Source organism: Xiphias gladius, chromosome 23, assembly GCF_016859285.1.
Source record: "Xiphias gladius isolate SHS-SW01 ecotype Sanya breed wild chromosome 23, ASM1685928v1, whole genome shotgun sequence".
In the NCBI taxonomy this organism is placed as follows: Eukaryota; Metazoa; Chordata; class Actinopteri; order Istiophoriformes; family Xiphiidae; genus Xiphias; species Xiphias gladius.
In genome coordinates this window covers 15,575,361-15,600,057 of record NC_053422.1, presented here as the reverse complement: position 1 = coordinate 15,600,057, position 24,697 = coordinate 15,575,361, and the positions used below count along the sequence as shown (strand labels likewise).

Sequence of the window (24,697 nt, the reverse complement as noted above, 5' to 3'; positions counted from 1 at the left end):
TGTAACTCATGTAGTTTCGTGTTTTGAACTCGGTGGGCCGCTGTTGACCAGCGTCTTGGCTTTTAAAATCATATTTAGACTAGGACACCCTCGTCCTCTCACACGGGAGAAGGACTCCGAAACATAAGCGCACGGTCGACGGTGGATAAAACACAATACCTGGGATATCAAAGTGGAATACTTTTACCGCCAGTTGTCGATTTAACTGACAATTTCGGGGATTGGATTTGCATCAGTAACGCTGGTATCAAAAGGGAGGAGAACACATTAGTTTGATTCGACGGAGGTGCCTGGCAGAACAATGAGACGGCAAGTACTGTTGTTTTTCTCGGTCCTCTGTGTGAGCTCGGTGCTCGGCCAGGTCAGCTACTCCGTTCCCGAGGAAATGACCAAAGGCTCCCTGGTCGGTAACATAGCTCAGGATTTAGGTTTGGATGTTAGACGACTGCAAGCGCGTAGAGCTCGTATCCACACAGGCGATAATGCAGAATATATTCATCTTAACAAGGAAAAGGGACTCCTCATTATCAAAGAGAGAATAGACCGCGAAGCTCTCTGTGGCCAGACAACGCCTTGCGCCTTGCATTTTCAGATTGCTTTAGAAAGCCCAATAGAAATATTCCCGGTTACTGTCGAAATCACAGACATTAACGACAACGCTCCTGCATTCCAGAAGGACGAGAAGAGCATTGAAATCAGCGAGTCTGCAGTCATCGGCTCTAAATTCATGCTGGAGAAAGCGATAGACCCTGATATCGGGCTGAATGGTCTTCAGAGCTATACACTGAAGCCCAATGATAATTTTTTGCTGAAATTACATGGTCAATCTGATGGCGTTAAGAAGGTAGAGATGATTTTACAGAAACCTCTGGATCGAGAGAAACAGGAGTCGGCATCATTATTGTTGACGGCGGTAGATGGAGGAGAGCCGCAAAGGTCGGGGACTATGCAGATTCATATCACTGTGCTAGACGTTAATGACAACGCTCCTGTTTTCACGCAAACCGTATACAAAGCAAGTGTCAAAGAAAATTCCCTCACGGGAACAACCATTACCAAAGTGAGTGCCTCAGATGCAGACGAAGGCTCGAATGGAGAGGTTAGCTACATAATTGATAACAGCGTGATAGGCACTTCAGATTTATTCCACATCACTGAGGACGGTCATCTTATACTAAATGGGCATATTGATTTCGAAAAAGCCAGAAATTATGAAATTGATGTAGAGGCAGTTGATAGAGGAGGTCTATCTGATTCAAGCAAAGTGATCATTGATGTAGGTGACATTAATGACAATAGCCCCGTTATAAATATGATTTCATCTTCAAAATCGGTTGGAGAAGATTCTCGTTCCAACACGGTGGTAGCTGTAATGGGTGTAAATGATCCTGATTCTGAAGAAAATGGAAAGGTCGGATGTGTGATTAACAAAAATATACCTTTTACAATTATATCTACTTCCAGTAATTTATATAGCATCGTGACAGACGGTGAGTTAGACAGGGAGAGAGCCTCTGAGTATAATATCACGGTGACCTGCTCTGATGAGGGAGTGCCCTCCCTCTCCAGCAGCGTCACTCTCACCTTACAGATCTCGGATGTGAATGACAACGCGCCTGTCTTTGAGAGGAGCTCATATGAGGCCTACATTGTAGAAAACAACACACCGGGCCTCTCTGTGTTCACAGTGAAAGCCAGAGACGCTGACTGGAACCAGAATGCCCGCGTTTCTTACATACTGGAGGACTCCTCTGTTAACGGAGTGCCAGTCTCCTCGTACGTGTCCGTTAGTGCTGATAGTGGAGTCATCCACGCAGTGCGCTCGTTTGACTACGAGCAGATCAAAGATTTCCACTTCCGCGTCAAAGCGCAGGATGGAGGTTCTCCTCCACTCAGTAGCAATGTGACAGTTAAAATACTGATCCAGGACCAGAACGACAACCCCCCTCAGGTTCTGTACCCAGTCCAGACCGGAGGCTCTCTGGTGGCTGAGATGGTGCCTCGTTCAGCAGATGTGGGCTATCTGGTGACTAAAGTGGTGGCTGTCGATGTGGACTCTGGACAGAATGCCTGGCTCTCCTATAAACTGCAGAAAGCCACAGACAGGGCGCTGTTTGAAGTGGGCTTACAGAATGGAGAAATCAGAACAATCCGCCAAGTCAATGATAAAGATGCTGTGAAACAGAGACTGACTGTTATAGTGGAGGACAACGGGCAGCCCTCTCGTTCAGCCACAGTCGTTGTGAACGTGGCGGTGGCGGACAGCTTCCCTGAAGTGCTGTCGGAGTTCACTGACTTTCCGCACGACAAGGAGTACAATGACAACCTGACTTTTTACTTAGTGTTGGCTCTGGCTGTGGTTTCCTTCCTCTTCATCACGTGTTTAGTAGTTATTATATCGGTGAAAATCTACAGATGGAGACAGTCTCGCTTCCTGTATCAGTCCAGTCTCCCCGTGATTCCGTATTATCCACCACGTTACTCAGACACTTTGGGGACAGGGACTCTCCAACACGTGTACAACTACGAGGTGTGCAGGACGACTGACTCCAGAAAGAGTGACTGTAAGTTCGGCAGAGCTGGTAGTCAGAACGTGTTGATAATGGACCCCAGTTCTACAGGGACGATGCAGCGGCTGCAGGGTGAAAAGAGCATCCTGGATGAACCAGATTCTCCTCTAGAGGTTAGAAAGGTTTTACATCACACATGCTTTCCTGTATTACTTGTCACCATTAAACACTTCAATCAAATGCTACAGCATTTGGATAAATTCGTTCGGTCTTGTCTTTTCAGCACCTTGGAGAGCATCATGGGGCATTTATATATTTGTGTAACTAAGTGTGACTGATAATGGTCAGTGCGCATCCCTATACTTTGAATGTCACTGAGTTCTTTTGAAAGCTTTTTCTATACATTTAGATCAGCTTATAATTAAGTACTTTGAAGTAGGACCATATAGTACAGCAATTTAATCCTAGCCTATATAAGTTTGTTTCTCATCTTTTCCACCTTTTCCCATCTTACAACATATTTTTCTGCAGTTTTGCTTTCTGAACTCAGTGGGCCGCTGTTGCCTAGTCTGTTGAAGTCGTTGTATATTTACAGCAGTACCGCCTCTTCATTTCGATGTATTAGAGAGAAAGAGCAGGCACAGACCGCATTGTCTTCTGTGGAGTGGACGATATACACGACGAAGACCGACTGTCTTTATTTTTCTTATAATCCGAGGAGTGTTTTTGCCTCACATATCGTTTTAATGCTTCCCCCAGCTTTCTGGCGGATTTACGAGGTTGCTGTTTCTTCTCGCCGACATAATTTTAGACAATGAGACGGCAAGTACTGTTGTTTATTTCGACCTTCTGTCTTAGAACAGTCCTCGCACAGGTCAGTTACTCTATTCCGGAGGAAATGGAGAAGGGCTCGTTGGTGGGTAATTTAGCTCAGGATTTAGGCTTGGACGTGAAACGACTGAAGCTGGGTAACGCTCATGTTTATTCGGGTGATAGCAGAGAGTACATCGAGCTGAACAGCGAAAGAGGAGTCCTCCTGATCAAAGAGAGAATAGACAGAGAGGCGTTGTGCGGTGAAACGACACCGTGCGCTGTGCATTTTCAGATTGTGCTAGAGAATCCGATGGAATTCTACAGTGTAACTGTTGAACTTATAGATATTAACGATAATGCACCATCGTTCGAAAAGAGTGAAATTAAATTCAGAATTAGCGAGTCTGCAGTTGTGGGGGCAAAATTTGTTTTAGAAAGAGCACTGGATTTGGATGTGGGTACGAATAGTCTTCAAACTTACGTGCTCAAGCCAAGTGATAATTTTTTACTTAAACTGCAAAACCAGGCGGATGGTACAAAGAGTGTTGAAATGGTCTTACAAAAACCGCTGGACAGAGAGAAAGATGAGTTTATTTCTTTGGTGTTAACGGCTGTAGATGGAGGAGAGCCGCAGATGTCTGGAACAATGCTGATTGTTATTACAGTTTTAGACGCCAATGATAATGCTCCCGTTTTTACACAGCCGATATACAAAGGTATGGTAGCTGAAAATGCTGCAAAAGGCACGATTGTGACTACTGTTAGTGCTTCAGATGCTGATCATGGTTTAAACGGTAAAATAACTTATTCAATCACAAATACTTGGGATGACGTCAGACATATGTTTGACGTACATGAGGACAATGGTGAGGTTAGATTGATTGGGCGTATGGACTATGAAAAGAAAAGACATTTTCAGATCAACGTACGCGCAATGGATAATGGAGGACTAACAGATTCTTGTAAAGTGATAGTCGATGTAGTTGATATGAATGACAATCAACCAACGATTAAAATCATGTCTAAATCAGCTATTATATCCGAGAGTGCAAACCCCAACACAGTCGTTACAATGATTAACATCCAAGACCCAGACTCGGGTGACAACGGTAAAGTTCAGTGTTTTATAAATGATAATATCCCGTTCTTATTGAAATCGACATCAAATAATTTCTATAGCTTACTGACAGACAGTGAGTTAGACAGAGAGAGAGCCTCTGAGTATAATATCACGGTGACCTGCTCTGATGAGGGAGTGCCCTCCCTCTCCAGCAGCGTCACTCTCACCTTACAGATCTCTGATGTGAATGACAACGCGCCTGTCTTTGAGAGGAGCTCATATGAGGCCTACATTTTAGAAAACAACACACCGGGCCTCTCTGTGTTCACAGTGAAAGCCAGAGACGCTGACTGGAACCAGAATGCCCGCGTTTCTTACATACTGGAGGACTCCTCTGTTAACGGAGTGCCAGTCTCCTCGTACGTGTCCGTTAGTGCTGATAGTGGAGTCATCCACGCAGTGCGCTCGTTTGACTACGAGCAGATCAAAGATTTCCACTTCCGCGTCAAAGCGCAGGATGGAGGTTCTCCTCCACTCAGTAGCAATGTGACCGTGAAAATACTGATCCAGGACCAGAACGACAACCTCCTCAGGTTCTGTACCCAGTCCAGACCGGGGGCTCTCTGGTGGCTGAAATGGTGCCTCGTTCAGCAGATGTGGGCTATCTGGTGACTAAAGTGGTGGCTGTCGATGTGGACTCTGGACAGAATGCCTGGCTCTCCTATAAACTGCAGAAAGCCACAGACAGGGCGCTGTTTGAAGTGGGCTTACAGAATGGAGAAATCAGAACAATCCGCCAAGTCACCGATAAAGATGCTGTGAAACAGAGACTGACTGTTATAGTGGAGGACAACGGGCAGCCCTCTCGTTCAGCTACAGTCGTTGTGAACGTGGCGGTGGCGGACAGCTTCCCTGAAGTGCTGTCGGAGTTCACTGACTTTCCGCACGACAAGGAGTACAATGACAACCTGACTTTTTACTTGGTGTTGGCTCTGGCTGTGGTTTCCTTCCTCTTCATCACGTGTTTAGTGGTTATTATATCGGTGAAAATCTACAGATGGAGACAGTCTCGCATCCTGTATCAGTCCAGTCTCCCTGTGATTCCGTATTATCCACCACGTTACTCAGACACTTTGGGGACAGGGACTCTCCAACACGTGTACAACTACGAGGTGTGCAGGACGACTGACTCCAGAAAGAGTGACTGTAAGTTCGGCAGAGCTGGTAGTCAGAACGTGTTGATAATGGACCCCAGTTCTACGGGGACGATGCAGCGGCTGCAGGGTGAAAAGAGCATCCTGGATGAACCAGACTCTCCTCTAGAGGTTGGTTTTTTGTTGGTTCATTGCAGCTGTAATTTTTTGCATACGTATGTCCTATGTAATTTATGATGTTATTAACAGTCGTCGTTAATAATACACCTCCAATCAGCACCATGGACAGAGACAGTGTTTGCGACCTGAATCAGACTCTTCTCCATAGAGGTTAAATCATACTAAATCTTTGTCAATTAAAAATAGCCTTTGTGATGTCCGGCCTTTACATGATAGCTAAAAATGTAAATCAGTTTTTTCATGAAAACAGCTTCTTCTCGCTTTCATTCTCTGTAGGTTCAGCAAAAAAAAAAAAACTTCCGACGAGGTATTGCAATTTTAACTTACTCACCCTCTCAAAAATACCCACACCGGTCGCCTTCTTCTCAACAATGTCAGCTCGTCGTCTCGTTTCCTTTATCTTAGCAAAATCATTTTTTTTTCTCAGACTCTTTAACTCTGTCTAACCATCACCACTCATATGGTTGGTATAAGCTTTTCTCGTGTAATTTTGACTTTGAGCTCAGAGGGACGCTGTCGACCAGTATGTATCAGTTTTACAGCAGATATGTAGTGGTACCTCCCATCGTCTCCGTATATTTGAGCTAGAGGAAAGACGGGGAGATACAATGAGGCGCATACTCGGGGGATCCACAAGAAATCAAACACTGAGCTACTGGGCGGCTGTTTCTTTCTTCTCTTAAGGAATTTTTAAGACCCTTTATTGACAGCGGATTTATGATAACCAAATGTAAAAGGGGACTGAAAGGTTTACATAAAGACTTCCTGCAAAGACGACGACGGACATAACAATGAAACGGCAAGTACTGTTGTTTATCTCGGTCCTCGGCTTCGGCACAGCGCTGGGACAGGTCAGCTACTCCATTCCCGAGGAAATGCCTAAAGGTTCCTTTGTTGGCAACATAGCTCGGGATTTAGGTTTAGACGTCAAAAGACTGCTATCCGGAAAGGCTCGTGTTTTTACACGAGATAGCACAGCATACGTCGAGCTAAACAGAGAAAGAGGGATTCTCCGAATTAAGGAGAGAATAGACAGAGAGGCGCTCTGTGGACAAACGACGCCCTGTGCTTTGCACTTTCAGATTTTATTGGAAAATCCAATGGAATACTACAGCATCACCGTTGAAATTAAAGATATAAATGATCACCCTCCGACCTTCATAACGAGCGATGTTCAGTTTAATATCAGTGAGTATGCGCTCAGTGGCACTACATTCAGTTTAGATAGGGCGACTGATCTCGACGTGGGCGAAAACGGTTTGAAAACCTATGCGTTGAAACCAACTGATACATTTTCTCTCCAAATGAATAATCAAGGAGATGGGAGTAAAAATATCGAGATGGTTTTGAATGCAGCTCTGGACAGGGAGAAAAATGAACACCTGTCTTTAGTTCTGACGGCGGTGGATGGCGGCGAGCCGCAGATGACGGGAACAATGCAGATTCTAATCACCGTTTTAGACGCTAATGACAATGCTCCTGTTTTTACACAGCCCGTTTACAAAGCCTCTGTTAAGGAAAATGCACCGGTAGGAACAGTTGTCGTGAAAGTTTCTGCAACAGATGCAGACCACGGATCTAATAGTAGAATAACTTACTCAATTGCAAGTATATTAGATCATGCGCGTGGAATGTTTGAAGTCAATAAGGAAAGTGGCGAAGTCACCTTGAATGGAAATATTGACTATGAGAAGGCGAGAAATTTTCAGGTTAATATTCGTGCTACTGATGATGGGGGACTAACTGGTTCTTGCAAACTGATAATTGATTTATTAGACATTAATGACAACCGCCCTGATATTCATATTATGTCAAAATCAAATGTGATATCGGAAGACGCAAAATCTAAAACTGTTGTGACAATGATAAATGTGGAAGATGCAGACTCTGCTGAAAATGGAAAAGTACAGTGCGTCATTAATGATAATAACAATTTCATTTTAAAGTCAACATCAGATAATTTCTATAGTTTAGTGACAGACGGCGAGTTAGACAGAGAGAGAGCCTCTGAGTATAATATCACGGTGACCTGCTCTGATGAGGGAGTGCCCTCCCTCTCCAGCAGCGTCACTCTCACCTTACAGATCTCGGATGTGAATGACAACGCGCCTGTCTTTGAGAGGAGCTCATATGAGGCCTACATTGTAGAAAACAACACACCGGGCCTCTGTGTTCACAGTGAAAGCCAGAGACGCTGACTGGAACCAGAATGCCCGCGTTTCTTACATACTGGAGGACTCCTCTGTTAACGGAGTGCCAGTCTCCTCGTACGTGTCCGTTAGTGCTGATAGTGGAGTCATCCACGCAGTGCACTCGTTTGACTACGAGCAGATCAAAGATTTCCACTTCCGCGTCAAAGCGCAGGACGGAGGTTCTCCTCCACTCAGTAGCAATGTGACCGTGAAAATACTGATCCAGGACCAGAACGACAACCCCCCTCAGGTTCTGTACCCAGTCCAGACCGGGGGCTCTCTGGTGGCTGAAATGGTGCCTCGTTCAGCAGATGTGGGCTATCTGGTGACTAAAGTGGTGGCTGTCGATGTGGACTCTGGACAGAATGCCTGGCTCTCCTATAAACTGCAGAAAGCCACAGACAGGGCGCTGTTTGAAGTGGGCTTACAGAATGGAGAAATCAGAACAATCCGCCAAGTCACCGATAAAGATGCTGTGAAACAGAGACTGACTGTTATAGTGGAGGACAACGGGCAGCCCTCTCGTTCAGCCACAGTCGTTGTGAACGTGGCGGTGGCGGACAGCTTCCCTGAAGTGCTGTCGGAGTTCACTGACTTTCCGCACGACAAGGAGTACAATGACAACCTGACTTTTTACTTGGTGTTGGCTCTGGCTGTGGTTTCCTTCCTCTTCATCACGTGTTTAGTGGTTATTATATCGGTGAAAATCTACAGATGGAGACAGTCTCGCATCCTGTATCAGTCCAGTCTCCCCGTGATTCCGTATTATCCACCACGTTACTCAGACACTTTGGGGACAGGGACTCTCCAACACGTGTACAACTACGAGGTGTGCAGGACGACTGACTCCAGAAAGAGTGACTGTAAGTTCGGCAGAGCTGGTAGTCAGAACGTGTTGATAATGGACCCCAGTTCTACAGGGACGATGCATCGGCTGCAGGGTGAAAAGAGCATCCTGGATGAACCAGACTCTCCTCTAGAGGTTAGAATGTGTCAGCTATCTGTTCCTACGTTGAAGCCACGATTTTAAATCACTTTCCTCTTATTTTCAGCACTTTGGAGAGTGACACGATTCCATATTCAAAACCACGTATTTTTTACAGTTACATTTCCTTTGTCTTCTTAAGTTGTTTGCTATATTTTTATCCAATCTAATGAACATCTAACATTTACATCTCATGTTCCCCAATTAAGTGCCATTTTATTTGTTAGTTAACTGTAGTATCAAACAATACTGTCCACTCACAGTGAAGTGTTTCTCACTTTCCTCTTAGACTAAGCATGTAAATTCATTTCCCACATTTCAGTTGCAATTTGACTTTCTGAACTCAGAGTGCCGCTGTTGGCCAGTTTGTATCAGATTTACCGCAGACTCTTTGTACCTCCCCTGATGCCCTTATTTTAGCGAGAGAAAGAGACAGAAGCAAAGCTCAACGTCTGGAATTTACCGGAGATACAAGACGTCGGATCCCTTTTTCATGTCGGGAATAAACTTTAAAACCCGTTTTGGCTTTTAAATTGGGGAAGATGAGTGGTCAAAAGATGTTGATGGTTTACACTGGGATAACGACGGAGAGAACAATGAGAGGGCAAGTACTCTTGTTTTTGTCGGTTCTCTCTCTCAGCTCGGTGCTCGGACAGGTCAGCTATTCTATTCCCGAGGAAATGCCAAAAGGTTCTCTAGTTGGAAACATGGGGAAGGATTTTGGCTTAGATGTTAAAAGACTAAAGTCAGGTAAAGCTCGCATTTTTGCTCCAGACAGTGAAGAATATATTGAGCTCAGTAACGAAAGAGGAGTCCTCCTCATCAAAAATAGAATAGACAGAGAAGCGCTCTGTGGACAAACGACGCCTTGCGCCTTGCATTTTCAGATAATTTTGGAGAATCCGATGGAATTTTACAGTGTAACTATTGAAATCACCGATGTGAATGATAACCCTCCATCCTTCGAAAAGAACAACGTCAGATTTAAAATTAGTGAATCCGCTGTTAGTGGGTCTAAATTCATATTAGATCGTGCAGTTGACCCTGATGTAGGCTCAAATGGGCTGCAAACATATAGACTTGAACCGACAGACAATTTTATTGTTAAATTACACGATCAAGCAGACGGAACGAAAAACGTTGAAATGGTCTTAGAGAAACCTCTGGACAGAGAAAAGCATGAACACCTGTCTTTAGTTTTGACGGCGGTGGATGGCGGCGAGCCGCAGATGACGGGAACAATGCAGATTCTAATCACCGTTTTAGACGTGAATGACAATGCTCCTGTTTTTACACAGCCCGTTTATAAAGCCTCTATTAAAGAAAATGCACCGGTAGGAACAGTTGTCGTGACAGTTACCGCCACAGATGCGGATCATGGGTCTAATGGTAGAATAACTTACTCAATTTCAAGTATATTAGATCATGCGCGTGGGTTATTTGAAGTAAATGATGAAAGTGGTGAAATTCGGCTGAAAGGAAACGTTGACTATGAAAAAGCTCGAATATTTCAGATAAACGTCCGTGCAAGTGATGATGGGGGACTAGTTGACTCCTGTAAAGTGATGATCGACGTCACTGACATGAATGACAATAAACCCGATATCCATGTAATGTCTAAATCAAACGTGATATCAGAAGATGCCAAACCCGATACTGTTGTGACAATGATAAATATTAAGGACGCAGACTCGGGTGAGAATGGCAAAGTCGAGTGTACCATGAATAAAAATATTCCTTTTGTGATGAAGTCAACAACCAATGATTTCTATAGTTTAGTGACAGACAGTGAGTTAGACAGAGAGAGAGCCTCTGAGTACAATATCACGGTGACCTGCTCTGATGAGGGAGTGCCCTCCCTCTCCAGCAGCGTCACTCTCACCTTACAGATCTCTGATGTGAATGACAACGCGCCTGTCTTTGAGAGGAGCTCATATGAGGCCTACATTGTAGAAAACAACACACCGGGCCTCTCTGTGTTCACAGTGAAAGCCAGAGACGCTGACTGGAACCAGAATGCCCGCGTTTCTTACATACTGGAGGACTCCTCTGTTAACGGAGTGCCAGTCTCCTCGTACGTGTCCGTTAGTGCTGATAGTGGAGTCATCCACGCAGTGCGCTCGTTTGACTACGAGCAGATCAAAGATTTCCACTTCCGCGTCAAAGCGCAGGACGGAGGTTCTCCTCCACTCAGTAGCAATGTGACCGTGAAAATACTGATCCAGGACCAGAACGACAACCCCCCTCAGGTTCTGTACCCAGTCCAGACCGGAGGCTCTCTGGTGGCTGAAATGGTGCCTCGTTCAGCAGATGTGGGCTATCTGGTGACTAAAGTGGTGGCTGTCGATGTGGACTCTGGACAGAATGCCTGGCTCTCCTATAAACTGCAGAAAGCCACAGACAGGGCGCTGTTTGAAGTGGGCTTACAGAATGGAGAAATCAGAACAATCCGCCAAGTCACCGATAAAGATGCTGTGAAACAGAGACTGACTGTTATAGTGGAGGACAACGGGCAGCCCTCTCGTTCAGCTACAGTCGTTGTGAACGTGGCGGTGGCGGACAGCTTCCCTGAAGTGCTGTCGGAGTTCACTGACTTTCCGCACGACAAGGAGTACAATGACAACCTGACTTTTTACTTGGTGTTGGCTCTGGCTGTGGTTTCCTTCCTCTTCATCACGTGTTTAGTGGTTATTATATCGGTGAAAATCTACAGATGGAGACAGTCTCGCATCCTGTATCACTCCAGTCTCCCCGTGATTCCGTATTATCCACCACGTTACTCAGACACTTTGGGGACAGGGACTCTCCAACACGTGTACAACTACGAGGTGTGCAGGACGACTGACTCCAGAAAGAGTGACTGTAAGTTCGGCAGAGCTGGTAGTCAGAACGTGTTGATAATGGACCCCAGTTCTACGGGGACGATGCAGCGGCTGCAGAGTGAAAAGAGCATCCTGGATGAACTAGACTCTCCTCTAGAGGTTAGAATTTATAGTAGAGGTAAAACACAATCGCTTCATATATAACGTTCAGTACCATGGATAGAGATACCATCATTAGCAACATCATTAGCATTTATCTATCTGTCTATCTGTCTATCTGTCTATATCTCTATATCTCTATATCTCTATATCTCTATCTTTCTATCTCTCTATCTCTCTCTCTCAGTACAAGACGACAGACATTGAACCGAGATATATAAATTTCTGCAATTTCTTTTTACGTCCCTAAGTGCCGCTGTTGATTAGTGTGAGGAAAATAAGACCCCTTTCTAAAGCAAAGTCCTCCCTCCTCTGTCTGCGTATTAGAGCTCTATTTCATTCGGAAGTGGCTATACAAAGACACCACACGAATAGGTTCACAAAAAAATATTTCTGACGCAGTGGTGTTTTTGATCCATTTGGATTTTGCATGGCCTTTTCCATGATGGTTGCGGTTGTTATATCGTCGCTGAGGCCGCTGCTTCTCATCGTTTGTGTCGCAGAGATGGCTCTCGGTCAGGTCCGTTATTCTATACCTGAGGAAATGGCGACGGGCTCCCTTGTCGGGAATATCGTCCAGGACCTAGGTTTGGATGTGAAACGGCTTAAATCTGGGCGAGCTAGGATATTTACCGAGGACGGCAGTGAGTACGTGGGTCTTAATTTGGATAAAGGGACCCTTATAGTTAACAAAAGGATAGATAGAGAGGAGCGGTGCGGGCTAGTGTCTCCTTGCTCTCTGCATTTTCAAATAATACTGGATAATCCAATGGAGCTGCACCGCATCGACGTGGAAATTCTTGATATCAATGATAATGCTCCGGTTTTTGCCAAGAGGGAAATTCATTTTGAAATTAGTGAATTAGCTGTTAAGGGAGCACGGTTTTCTCTGGACGGCGCCAGAGACCCAGACGTCGGGTTGAATACTCTCCAAACGTACAAACTCAGTCTTACCGATCATTTCAAATTAAATATGCTATCTCGACCGGACGGAACTAAATATGCTGAAATGGTGCTCCAGACCTCGTTAGATAGAGAAAGTCAAGAGGAACATAAGCTGACACTAACGGCATATGATGGCGGCGATCCCCCTAAATCAGGGTCTGTCAAAATTCACATTACTGTTATGGATGCAAATGACAATTCACCTGTGTTCAGCCAGTCTCTCTACAGAGTGACGGTTCCTGAAAACGCATCAAGGGGCACTGTCATTTTAAAAGTTAGTGCCACGGATGCTGATAAGGGAACAAACGGAGAGCTAGTGTATTCGTTCTCTCAAAACAGTGACATTACATCATCTGTGTTTAGTATGGATTCCCATACGGGGGCGGTGACCGTGGGAGGTGAGTTAAATTACGAAAAAGTCAAACTTTATGAAATCGACGTAGAAGCTACAGACAAAGGAGGGTTGAGGGACACGAGTAAGGTGCTGATTGAAGTGACCGACGTGAATGATAACATCCCGGTCATAAGTATAATTTCCCTCTCTAATCCCATACCAGAGGATTCGGCTCCAGATACTGTTATAGCAATGCTCAATATCAAAGACTTGGACTCGGGTAAAAATGGCCAAGTTAAGTGTTTTATTAGCCCACATTTACCTTTCAAAATCAAGTCATCGTCGACTAATTTCTATAGTCTGGTATCTGATGACGTTCTGGACCGTGAAACAGTGCCGGAGTATAATATAACAATTACAGCAATGGACGAGGGTTCCCCGCCTTATTCAACAAACAAAACAATTAATTTAAGAATATCAGACGTAAACGACCACGCCCCAGTGTTCCCACAACCACTTTTGAATGCTTTCATCCCTGAAAATAATTCACCTGGCATGTCACTCATCTCCATCAAAGCCAGTGACCAAGACTCTGGGAACAATGCTCGCATTTCCTATTTCCTTGAGGACAGCCAGCTGAATGGGATGGCAGCCTCGGCTTATTTTTCAGTGAATGCAGAGAGTGGAGAGATACTTGCTGTGCGCTCCTTCGACTATGAGCAAACAAAAGAGTTTCATATTCGCGTCAAAGCGCAGGATGGAGGTTCTCCTCCACTCAGTAGCAATGTGACTGTGAAAATACTGATTCAGGACCAGAACGACAACCCTCCTCAGGTTCTGTACCCAGTCCAGACCGGGGGCTCTCTGGTGGCTGAGATGGTGCCTCGTTCAGCAGATGTGGGCTATCTGGTGACTAAAGTGGTGGCTGTCGATGTGGACTCTGGACAGAATGCCTGGCTCTCCTATAAACTGCAGAAAGCCACAGACAGGGCGCTGTTTGAAGTGGGCTTACAGAATGGAGAAATCAGAACAATCCGCCAAGTCACCGATAAAGATGCTGTGAAACAGAGACTGACTGTTATAGTGGAGGACAACGGGCAGCCCTCTCGTTCAGCTACGGTCGTTGTGAACGTGGCGGTGGCGGACAGCTTCCCTGAAGTGCTGTCGGAGTTCACTGACTTTCCGCACGACAAGGAGTACAATGACAACCTGACTTTTTACTTAGTGTTGGCTCTGGCTGTGGTTTCCTTCCTCTTCATCACGTGTTTAGTGGTTATTATATCAGTGAAAATCTACAGATGGAGACGCGAGCGTATGTTTTACAAATCAAGCGGGAATCTCCCCGTGATTCCATACTACCCGCCCCTTTACGCAGACGTAGGAGGTACCGGTACGTTGAAGCAGGCGTTCAGTTACGAAGTTTACGGAACTGCTGACTCCCGGAAGAGTGATATGAAGTGCTCTCAACCCTTCAGTCAGAGCACTCTGAGTGTTGACCATAATGCTACCAGGACAGTGCCAAGGCATAAATCAGAGTCAGAGAATATGCTCACGGAGGTGAGATCAACCTAGTCCTTACTTCCTTTAAACCCTTCATCCTATTTTTTGTTTTGTTTTGTGTGTGTGGTCTTTATTGGTTCCTCAGTTCAGTTTATCTACAGCTCACTCATCATTTGGACAGTTCTGGTACTGTGCCTTTAATATCTAGGCTGGTATAAGAACGCACTGAAAGGTCTTCTCAGTTTCAGACTATTATTATTGTGCACAAAGTAGTCAACAAGTATTTTGTCTCTCTTTGTATCTCACAGATTATCTTGTGGTTTGATTTAAGGTTAGAAAAAAAAGTTATTCTATTATAAGAATTTAAAAAAGGTGTCAGGGAAAGTGGGAAATTGGGTATTTGATATGTTTAGGCAAGCATTAACGCCCCCCCTTTTCTGCCCTTTACCTTTATCCACCCAACATAGCCCAAAAAGATTCTTAGTAAAATAAGGAATATCACTAAAATACAATGGAAGCCTGGTTTGCCCATTTTGTGCATTTTGCTTAATACTTAAAATGCATCCATTAATTTCCAATTACTTAATGCAAATACTGAAACACTGTTGTTGACTCTATGCTTTGTACAGAAGTCATAACTGTATCTTCCTGTGTGCTTTTTTTTGTTGTTGTTATTTTTTGTGAGGTTCACTGTGTCAGATACGTGTTATTTTTGCTTTATGACACTACATCTCCTTGATGCGTAGTGGCATATTTTTGCTGCATTTTTCACTTTAATTCCATCCTTTGATATTCATATTGATTCATGTATCATACAGTAGTGCTCGCAATTAAATACAAGATCTTGTGTTGAAGCATGACGTTATGTGCGGACAAACCAAATAAAAATATGTTTAGTTTCCTATTTTTAGATCCCATTCCACTTCGCCAGACTGAATTATAATGTACTGAATCCCCAATCAGAGAGCATCATGTGATGTCCTGCAGAGGTGTGAGAAATGATACAACAGCTACAGTGAAAGAAAAAAAAACATTCTAGGCCTCATCCCTGCTAAAGCTTTACTACAGATTGCTCTCACATAGAAACACACAACCACACAGTGCACTACTTTTTCAGTGACCTAGTTCCCTTCACAACACGGTGCTGCCATGGGCATAGGGCTGCACATACACACAGAAAAGGAGCAGGGATGGACGCAAGAAAACTATAACAAAGGTAGCTGATGCAAATCAATAAATTAAATTCAAAGAGTGACACAATAATATTGTTTAAGAGGTTTAAAATGTGGTAGAGGGGAAGAGGGGACTCACTACTGATGCTGGGGAGATTGAGAATGCGGGAAAGAAGCAGTGTGATGGAGAAGCAGAGAGAGGCAGCGGGGGAGGGGAAGCGGCACGTGGTAACCAGCAGAGTCTCCACCATCCCTGTGCAGCGTTTGTGTTAGTGATGAACGGCAGCCATTTTGATCTGCAGCCCTCTTTGTCTGCTGAAGTATAGTGCTAAGGGAAAGTGTTATGTGTGAAACCGGGTGTCAGGCTTCAGTAACTGACTGCACTGTAAAGGACATAGAATAAAAAGATATGGATGACAAGAAATAAGAGAGAGGGAGGGATGTCTACATACGTTACATAACAAATGAAAAGGGGATGTCAGAAATCAGGACAGAGGCTGAATGTTTTTGAATGGAAGAATTTCTTGATGAAAGAAAACTGAGCTGCTGAAGAAATAAGTCTAGAATGTATTGAAATCTAGCAAAGTCTGTAAAATAGTGATTTTAATCCGCATCCTATAGACTGCTCACACGAGTTACACAGTAACAGACAAGATTTGCGATTTCCTGTAAGAGTCTCAACCTGTGAGGGTTTACAGTACATTATATGCTGCAAATTAAAACCATGCAGAGGGTGTTTTTCCCCTTTGTTGTTCGGTAAAAGTGACAGTGTGGTCGACTGGCCACAAAAAACCCCGCCATTATAATGATGCCTGTGGTGAGGAAAATAAAAGCATGTGTGTAAAATATCTTTCTTCTTTCAGAGTTGGTGGAAGTAACATTTCTCTTGAGCTTAAGGGAACATAAAGCTTCATCTAAACATCTAGCTCGATGCATGAGTGTGACTAAATGCCTGTATGATGTGGCTGAGGATAGTCTGTCTGCAGTTATGTCTGCTGTGTTTTGTCCCTTTTTGAAGGAGGCATTAGATCAACTAGTGTGCCTGGTTCGGTCGCTCAGGGTGGTGTATGTGTTTTAGCAGTAAAGTCTATGTGATGCTCAGGGTGTGTGCATGTGAAAATAAAAGTTGACTAGCTACAAAGCAGAAAGTTAGGTTAAGTGTGTTAACCCCCATATCCGCTGGAAGCAGTCTGTCGTAATTATTAACCCACATCTGTGTCTGCTTTATCCGTTTCAACTGTGTTTAAACCATTATGTCTCATTTTCTCAGGTTTATAGCGGTGAACGTTTTTACTGAGTACCATAAATTCTTTTGACCACAGTGCCTCCATAGGGGTCAAAGCTCACAGAAACTCTTTGCAACTAGCTACACGGTTCGGCCTCTTTTATGCGCTTTACCCCTTCAGCGTGTTGTTTTATCTTTCTGTTTAAGAAACTTACCTTGGAGGTGTTATCAGCCATTTTGTATCTTATACAAAGCCCCCATGATCAGTTTATTAAACTTGTTACAGACCACAAAGCTATAATCACTTGCAGGAGCTCCTGGTTCCCACAGGCCCAAGCTCTTGTTTAAGTGTTCTGCTTTCTGAGCCAAGCTGTCTGGTGAGCAGCTGTGTGCCCATGTGTATGACGGTGATTTGATGAGGCCCCATCAAAACCCTGTGCACTGTGTGCATGTTTGCGGATGTGGTTAATGTTTACACTATAAACCCTCATTGTATTTTTGTTGATATCCCAGATATTTGAGGTAACAGGGACCTTTGGGTGCGACTTCCTTCCCCCAGAGGAGACATACTACACTTTAATACACCGAACGTGATATTAACAGAAAAGAATGATATGTAGACAGCTTCAACTAATGACTGCTGGGGCATGTCCGTCTGTTGTTTTGTTGTTGAACACAAAGAGTTGTATTTAAACTCATACAGAATGGTGCCAAGCAGTGAGAAAGCATCCTCAAACTTAAGCTTCCTCTTCAGCAAGCATCCCTCCTGCCTAAGTTTCAAGAACATGGCACTATTCTATAGCATACCATGACTTTTCCTTATTATGAAAAGGGGGAAAAATCAAGGAAATTAATACATCTTTACAACAGTTGCTGATACATTGCTCGGTCAAACATGTAGAGATGTCAAATGTATTGTTTACTATAGTACTATTGTAACAACTATTGTAAATAGGTGTAGATAGGTAGAGGTTAGGAGGGTGTGACTGTCTCTGTGGGTTGTTGATCAGCACATGGGAGTCACATATTCAAAGACCAGCGTTATCAACTTGGTGTCTTATTACTAGCTGACACAAACTCATCCCTTTAAGAGGTAAAGTAATATGACTAACTCACCCTTTTGTACAGCTATAGTACTGGACTTTTTCTAGTCTATTACTATGCTATCTTAATTGTATTGTGTGCCTCAGGTGCATTAGATTGATGGAAAGACAAAAACTAGTTTGCCCACAGTTTATTTGCAAGGAAGCTGAAGAGAATACAGGCAAGCACATCAGCACTATAATTATCTGTACCTTTCTTTGCATAACGTCAGGTAAACCAGACATATTTTTGCTTAAGAACATACGAAAGATGTTGTCTTTCGATGTGTGTTGAGGTGGAAGTGTGGAGGTCTGTACTGTCTGATACTCTGGGAAGGATTACACTAGGGATTACCTAGAACCGTGTAATATGAGGCATTGACCAAGTAGTGTCACGCTCAAAAAGACTGAGAAACATCCACAGAGGCTTAACTGAAATATATTCTGAAGTTCCTCAAATTTTGACGTCCTGGTCAGGGCAGGATTGTATGTGTGTGTTTGTTTCTCAGAAGCTGTCAAATCCACTTCCCACCCTTAATACGAGTAAAGCTGAAGTGTATTGTAATTATCATGGTATTATAATGTAGTCACATTATATGACTTCCATATACTTATCATGGATTTTATTAACTTTGTTATGATACTGCATCCTAAGTGAGTTGTTAGAATAATTCTATAAATATTTGCTTTGATAATTGCCATTTACTCTGTTACTGTTTTTCACATTGGGTCAAATTGTAGCTAAAACTGGAAGGCCACTGTTCAGCAGTCATTCTATATTTCCAGCAGTCTTCATTTTTCCTCCTGATCTCATTTTCTGCATCCCTCCCCTCCCCCTCTCCAGCTGCACCACTCTGCTGCAGAGTGAGACACAGAGAGAAAGGAGAAGGAGATTGTTCGGTGTAGGACATTTTGTTCTGTCTATAAAAAGACAATAAACACCATACTGTGTCATTTCATCCCTGTGTAGGTCACTGTGTTCAGGAAAAGACAGATATCAGATATCTCCTATGTGAGATTCCTTAAAACCCAGCGGGCTCTAAACATGTGCTTTTTTTGAAGAACATATTATCAGTGTATACACAGTGTGTGTGTCTAAGCATCATTTCTCTTCATTCGCTCTGTCTTTTCTTTCTCCTCCTTGTTGTTTTGGTAGCTCCTTTTTTTTGCCACCATTGCCAGCTTGTAGGAAGCAGGGTTGGATGCAAGCAAGTGAGCTGGGATGTGTTACCATAGCAACAAGCTGACTCATTGGCAGGACTGTACCATTTTCACTGAGCCACAGGGGGTCAGGAGCAGATGCAGCCTCTAGTGTGTGATGGCTCCATGTATTTGTTGGTACTGTGAGGACAGGAGACACCCCTATTTTTGGCAGTTAGGTGCAGCACCCCAAAACCTGGGGTGACTGATGATTTGGGGGGGGGGGGGGCATGGCTGCTTGTGATTATTTGTTCTGATCAGTGCTGCTCTGTTTGTTTTGCCTTCCCTAGTTTCAGCGATGTCATGTCCATGATGACTTTATTGATAAATATATAGGTTTATATTAACCAATTTCTAATTACATTCTTTGTTTTGTTTGTTTTGTTTCTGTTATGGAAATAGAAAAATGGCCTCTTTGTATCCTTTGTTTGTTTTCTTGTTGCTTGTTTTCCTGGGTGACCTGTTTATTTTGTATGTATGTGTGTTTTGTTTTGGAGCAACACTCTGATCTCACCCTATTACTTAAAATTGATTCATTTGCATAAACACTATCATGTACACTTTTATTTAAAATGGAGTACACCAGTCTAATAAAAAAGCAGGTGATGCTTTGATTTGTGAAGGGAGCTTAAATCCGCCACCACAAAGACACTCACACACACATCAGCTTTGACAAATGGGACACAGAGGAAAAAATCTCATTAATAAGGCATGGATTTGTCTGAGGGCATCGCCTCGAGGCCCTCTGCTGTTGATATGAGGGTAGTGGCTTTGTGCAGCAGTGCACTGTTGTGGTTTATACTTAAGTCGTTGTATTGTACTAAAGTATGTATATGCCACTGTTTGAAAGGGGAGTTGATTGATGTACCCAGTTTCTATTGTATCGCATAATCTTAACATACCATAAACTATTTAGTGAATCCTGGTGAAACTGATTCATAGAAGCATGACTGCAAATATTTTTGCTGAATCAGCTACAGTGGCCTGTAACTCTGGACTGGGTAGTACCATTCTCTACCACTCTTCACTGAGGAAGAGCTAACGCCTCCGTCTTTCTAAACTATATTTTTTTATTTTTGTTTATTGCACTGTTTTGTATTGTTTTTGAAGAAAAATATCATTTTTTTTGTTTTGTTTATTGTCATAATAATCATCCCTCTTACAAGGACGGCAACAATAAAGTAAAGTTCCCCTCAAGCTCTCTCTCTCTCTCTCTCTCTCTCTCTCCCTCCCTCTCTCTCCTTATTCACTCACTCTAAAACACGCAGACACACTTATATGGCCATGGGAATGTGTATATCAGTTGAACATAGAACTCTAATTATTATATTATTATCATAATACATGAAATAACTGTATCATACTTTTGTATTTGTTTGCATTCTGATGAACAATAAGCCACAAGAGGTGCTGTATTTTTTATTTTGTTATGGTATGTGCTGATGGGCACTTCATCCAATCATTACTATACTTACTGAAGGCTGACACTCTTACAAATCAAGCAGCACATATTTGTTTCTACATTTTTAAATAGTGTATGTGTGTGTGTGTGTGTGTGTCCACACACCGCAGACTGTTTATGAACCATCCAATTATGAGAGAAAATTATTTTCAAGAAAAATAAACAGAAATGACATACTCTGTGAATCAACACACAGAATCACAACCCCATTTGTTGTGAGCCCTATGGTAAGTATGTTGGTTGCTGTACTTCCCAAAGCCAGACTCTGTTTTCTGACCACCAGTCTAACTGACATCCTTTCTGTCTTGTTTTTTTCTTTTTCATGTGTCCCCCTTGTTGCCTGGTGTTGTTCCTGTTTCCTCCCTGACTCCTGTTAAATCCTGAATCACCAAATAAGGTAAGAAATAACTGTCATCTATATTGTTCACAGCAGTGCCATCAAACACACACAGAACAAACTTTCTTGATTCTACAAACAGGACAGATTACTGATGCACGGACAACTGAACGTCATGCTCTATATCATACAGTAACGGAATTCAAGCACAAACTATAGCAGTGACTATTTTTACAGCGTGCAAACGTCACACATTGGCTCTCAGTCAAACACTTAATGAGATTTTCCACAAACAACACATATGCTAACATACCTTGCAAAACATCTATCATCTATTTATTTGACATTATTCTGAAACAGTATTTTATCTCCTTTGTACACACCCTCTTTTTCAGGGTGGTGAAAAAGTACTTCATTACATTTCAACAACACATTTAAATAAGTTAGACAGCTCTCCCTACTAACAGGCTTACATGGTTTAAGAGAAGTATTAGCAGGAAAGATCACATGTTAATGTAACTCATGCCTGAATTAAGTTGCAGTGATAATCTTGGATTTAACCTCTGATTTTGGTGCACTAGACCAGCATACACTTTACATAGGCAGTCGGAGAAATTTACATTACAGTCATTCAATAAAAGATTGCAACGAAGTGGGTACAACACAAGGGACAGCACAGAGAAATACAAACCATGTGACACAAATTTAGCATGTTAAGAAGACACCATAAAGCCACCTATAGTATTTTAACGTATCTGACTGGGGCAGGGGGCAAATAAAGACCACCCAAGTGTTGATTCAACTCTACAGTCATTTTTAAGGCTGAGATTTGTAAAGTTCATGTACTGGATTACATTATATCGTGAGGTGTTGTTCATATACGCAGTTGCCGGTCTATTATGTACACCAAGTCAAAACTAATGCAGTCTAATGCAGCAGTATTGAGATAAATCCTACCTTCATGAATGTTGCAATGTTCAGTTTTTATTCAAACTGTTTTTGGGAGTCGGTGATTCAACTGTACAATCATTTTTGATGCTGTTGAGCTTTATTGTGTTACACAGAGAGATGTTTCTGTTATTTACCCTTCACTCACTGATATAAAGGGGATGGACAAATTAAAAGAAACACCTGTCTATTTAACAATACGGCACCACAGATGCCCATCCCTATGTGTAACTGAAGTAGACAAATACTAGAAATAACTAATGCAGACCAACAACAACACGCACTACAACTTTAAAACAGCATACAACTGATTTAACACACAAACATCTAACTTACTAGTCTAAACAAAACCCGAACACACTTTATGGCTGTTAGTGTTTATAGTTTTTATAGGTCTGTTGCATGACATTGCAATGCATTGCGGCCTATGTAAGTTGCTCTTTTTCTACTCACTCAGTATCAGTTCATCTGATCCAGGTTTGGGTAAAAACCAAAAGTATGCATTAACTTAATATTCAATTTCATGTTGAGCAACGACTGTGTGGAGATTAGCCGACTTAGCACATTAGATATGACGGTCACCTCACAGCAAGCTCAAATACTTTGGCCAGCTGGCAGTCTGTGTGGGTGTACTGTGCTTGTTGTGCAGTGTGTTAGCCTTGTGATATACTAGTAACCTGTCCAGTGTGAGGTGGGATATGCTCCAGCATGTAAAGGGTAAGTGGGTATAGAAAATAGATCGCTGTATAGATGGACTATTTTACCTTCCCTTGTATACTGATAAAATATCAGTAAACTTTAGTAAGAAGATAGGCGCTTCAGTTTAACTTGAAAGTGTGAATGAAATGCATTGTTCCTTCCGAATGTGTACATTACAAAATACACTTTGTGTATGTTTCATGATGACTTCAAACATCACTCCTGGAAATAGCATCCCTGGACTAGTAGCAAAAAGGCATCAAAACTTTCTAAGACTTTAATGGAAAATGCTGTCTTCATAATTTCATCCTAAATTATGTCATTATCTAAAATCTCTGAATATGTCTTTTCCTCTTGTTAGTATATCATTACAATAATATCTTTTACATGTTCCCAAACTTGATTATTGTATGAGTGACAATACATTCTTGAGCTTATTATTTTAATTCCCCATTTTGAATTTCATGTCCTGTGTTTACAGCACTTAAAGTTAATCGGGTGTGCTTCTGGCACGATGTAATCCTGTATTTATTCCTGTGTTCAGTTATAAAAACAGCGAGGGTGTTGAGGTTCTGTCCTCCTGGCCCCCTGCTGTCCTCAGTGAGAGCCTATGTGGCCGGCTGCCTCCCCAGCAGCAGCAGCAGCAGCAGCAGCATGCAGCGGCAGCAGTTGGCCGCCTGTGTGGCGCTGTCCACATCTGTGGTGCTGAAAGCAGCTCCAGCGCTCTCCCCCTCCCCCTCGCTGTTTCTCACACTGCCTCTCTACATCTCCCTCTGTCGCCCACCTCCATTTAGAGCAGATGACTACTTACTTGAGGTTTATTGTGTTTATTTTTCATATCAAATTTAACAATTTTCAGCATTGAATTTAGGCGTTTTGAACTTTATTATTATTTTACATATCAGCGAATAATGCCTGTTTCCGCTCAGCCATATTGTATAATTATAGTGCATGGTTTTAAGAAGGATTTGAAAGTGTTGAAGTGGGGTTGTGCAGGTCTGCATTGGCTGCTGCCCTGTGAAGGATTACACTAGGGATTACCTAGAACAGTGTAATATGGGGCAATGGCCGAGTTGTGTCAAGCTCACGAAGACTAAGAAGCATATCCAAAAAGGCTTGACTAAAATATATTATGAAATTGCTTAAATTTTGATGTCCGTGATTGTATGCGTGTGTTTAATTCAAGTGTAACTCGGGTTGGTCTGTCGCTGAAATGTACAACTGGTCGGCGAGATTTGGGTGAATAATGCTGTGCGTGTCGTGCCTGTTTATGTGAGTGAGTGAGTGAGAGAGAGAGAGAGAGAGAACGGGAGTAAGCGCCTTCCTACACCATCTGCGTCCCCCCTCCCCATCCCTTTTCATTTGCTCTACAGACCTCCATACGGGTATTTTACGTTGGCTGCTGACAGTTAATTCTCTGAGGCTTGTTGAGAGCTTTGAAGACGAAGTCAGACGTAATGACGTGTGCGGGCTGCACTGGCTTTCTCTGGCCACAGGAAGGCAACGAAGAGCCTTGTCAGCCACAAAGGCATGTGCATGCATGCAGGTACATACAGGCAGGAGGATAGATGGATTAAGACAAAGCATTACATGACTGATCATATAATGATCAATCTTTCAGTTATTTATCAGTCGTCTATTAATCATCTATTATCTACAGCTGCTATGAATAGTCAGTGTATTATATAGTCTTCATATATATTTTTACTCGTCATATATACATTTAAAACCCATTGTAGGTAACGGAGAAAGTGATAAATGGACAGTATTAAGGTTAAATGAATAGTAATAATGCTTCTATATTTATATTCATAGGCTAATCCTTAAATACACATTGTAAAAAAAACGTTACAGATAATTGCGAGACTGTTAGATGAGTGGTATCTAAGGACATTACATGTATAGTCTTCAAATGCAC

At 42.8% G+C, this 24,697-nt stretch overlaps 3 protein-coding genes across 12 annotated transcripts in view; all 3 read left to right on the top strand.

Annotated features, from left to right (window-relative positions):
* LOC120785775 (protocadherin gamma-C5-like) overlaps positions 1 to 24,697 on the top strand; it is a 230,444-nt gene that overhangs the window by 167,937 nt on the left and 37,810 nt on the right. Inside the window, exon 1 of one of the 10 annotated variants that reach the window (XM_040120701.1) lies at positions 143 to 2,683. The exons of the other annotated variants lie outside the window; for them this stretch is intronic. Within the exon in view, the coding sequence (XP_039976635.1) occupies positions 302 to 2,683 (2,382 nt within the window). The 5' untranslated portion in view covers positions 143 to 301. Of the gene's footprint in view, positions 1 to 142; positions 2,684 to 24,697 lie in introns of those variants that run through there. 10 annotated transcript variants of the gene reach the window in all.
* Positions 9,277 to 11,952, top strand: LOC120785778 (protocadherin beta-16-like). Its single transcript, XM_040120713.1, has one exon. The coding sequence runs from the start codon at positions 9,437 to 9,439 to the stop codon at positions 11,918 to 11,920; it is 2,484 nt and encodes an 827-aa protein (XP_039976647.1). The 5' UTR covers positions 9,277 to 9,436; the 3' UTR covers positions 11,921 to 11,952.
* On the top strand, positions 12,321 to 23,573 carry LOC120785643 (protocadherin beta-15-like). Its single transcript, XM_040120517.1, has 3 exons — positions 12,321 to 14,711; positions 18,978 to 18,997; positions 23,324 to 23,573. The coding sequence occupies exons 1-3, from the start codon at positions 12,321 to 12,323 to the stop codon at positions 23,571 to 23,573; spliced, it is 2,661 nt and encodes an 886-aa protein (XP_039976451.1).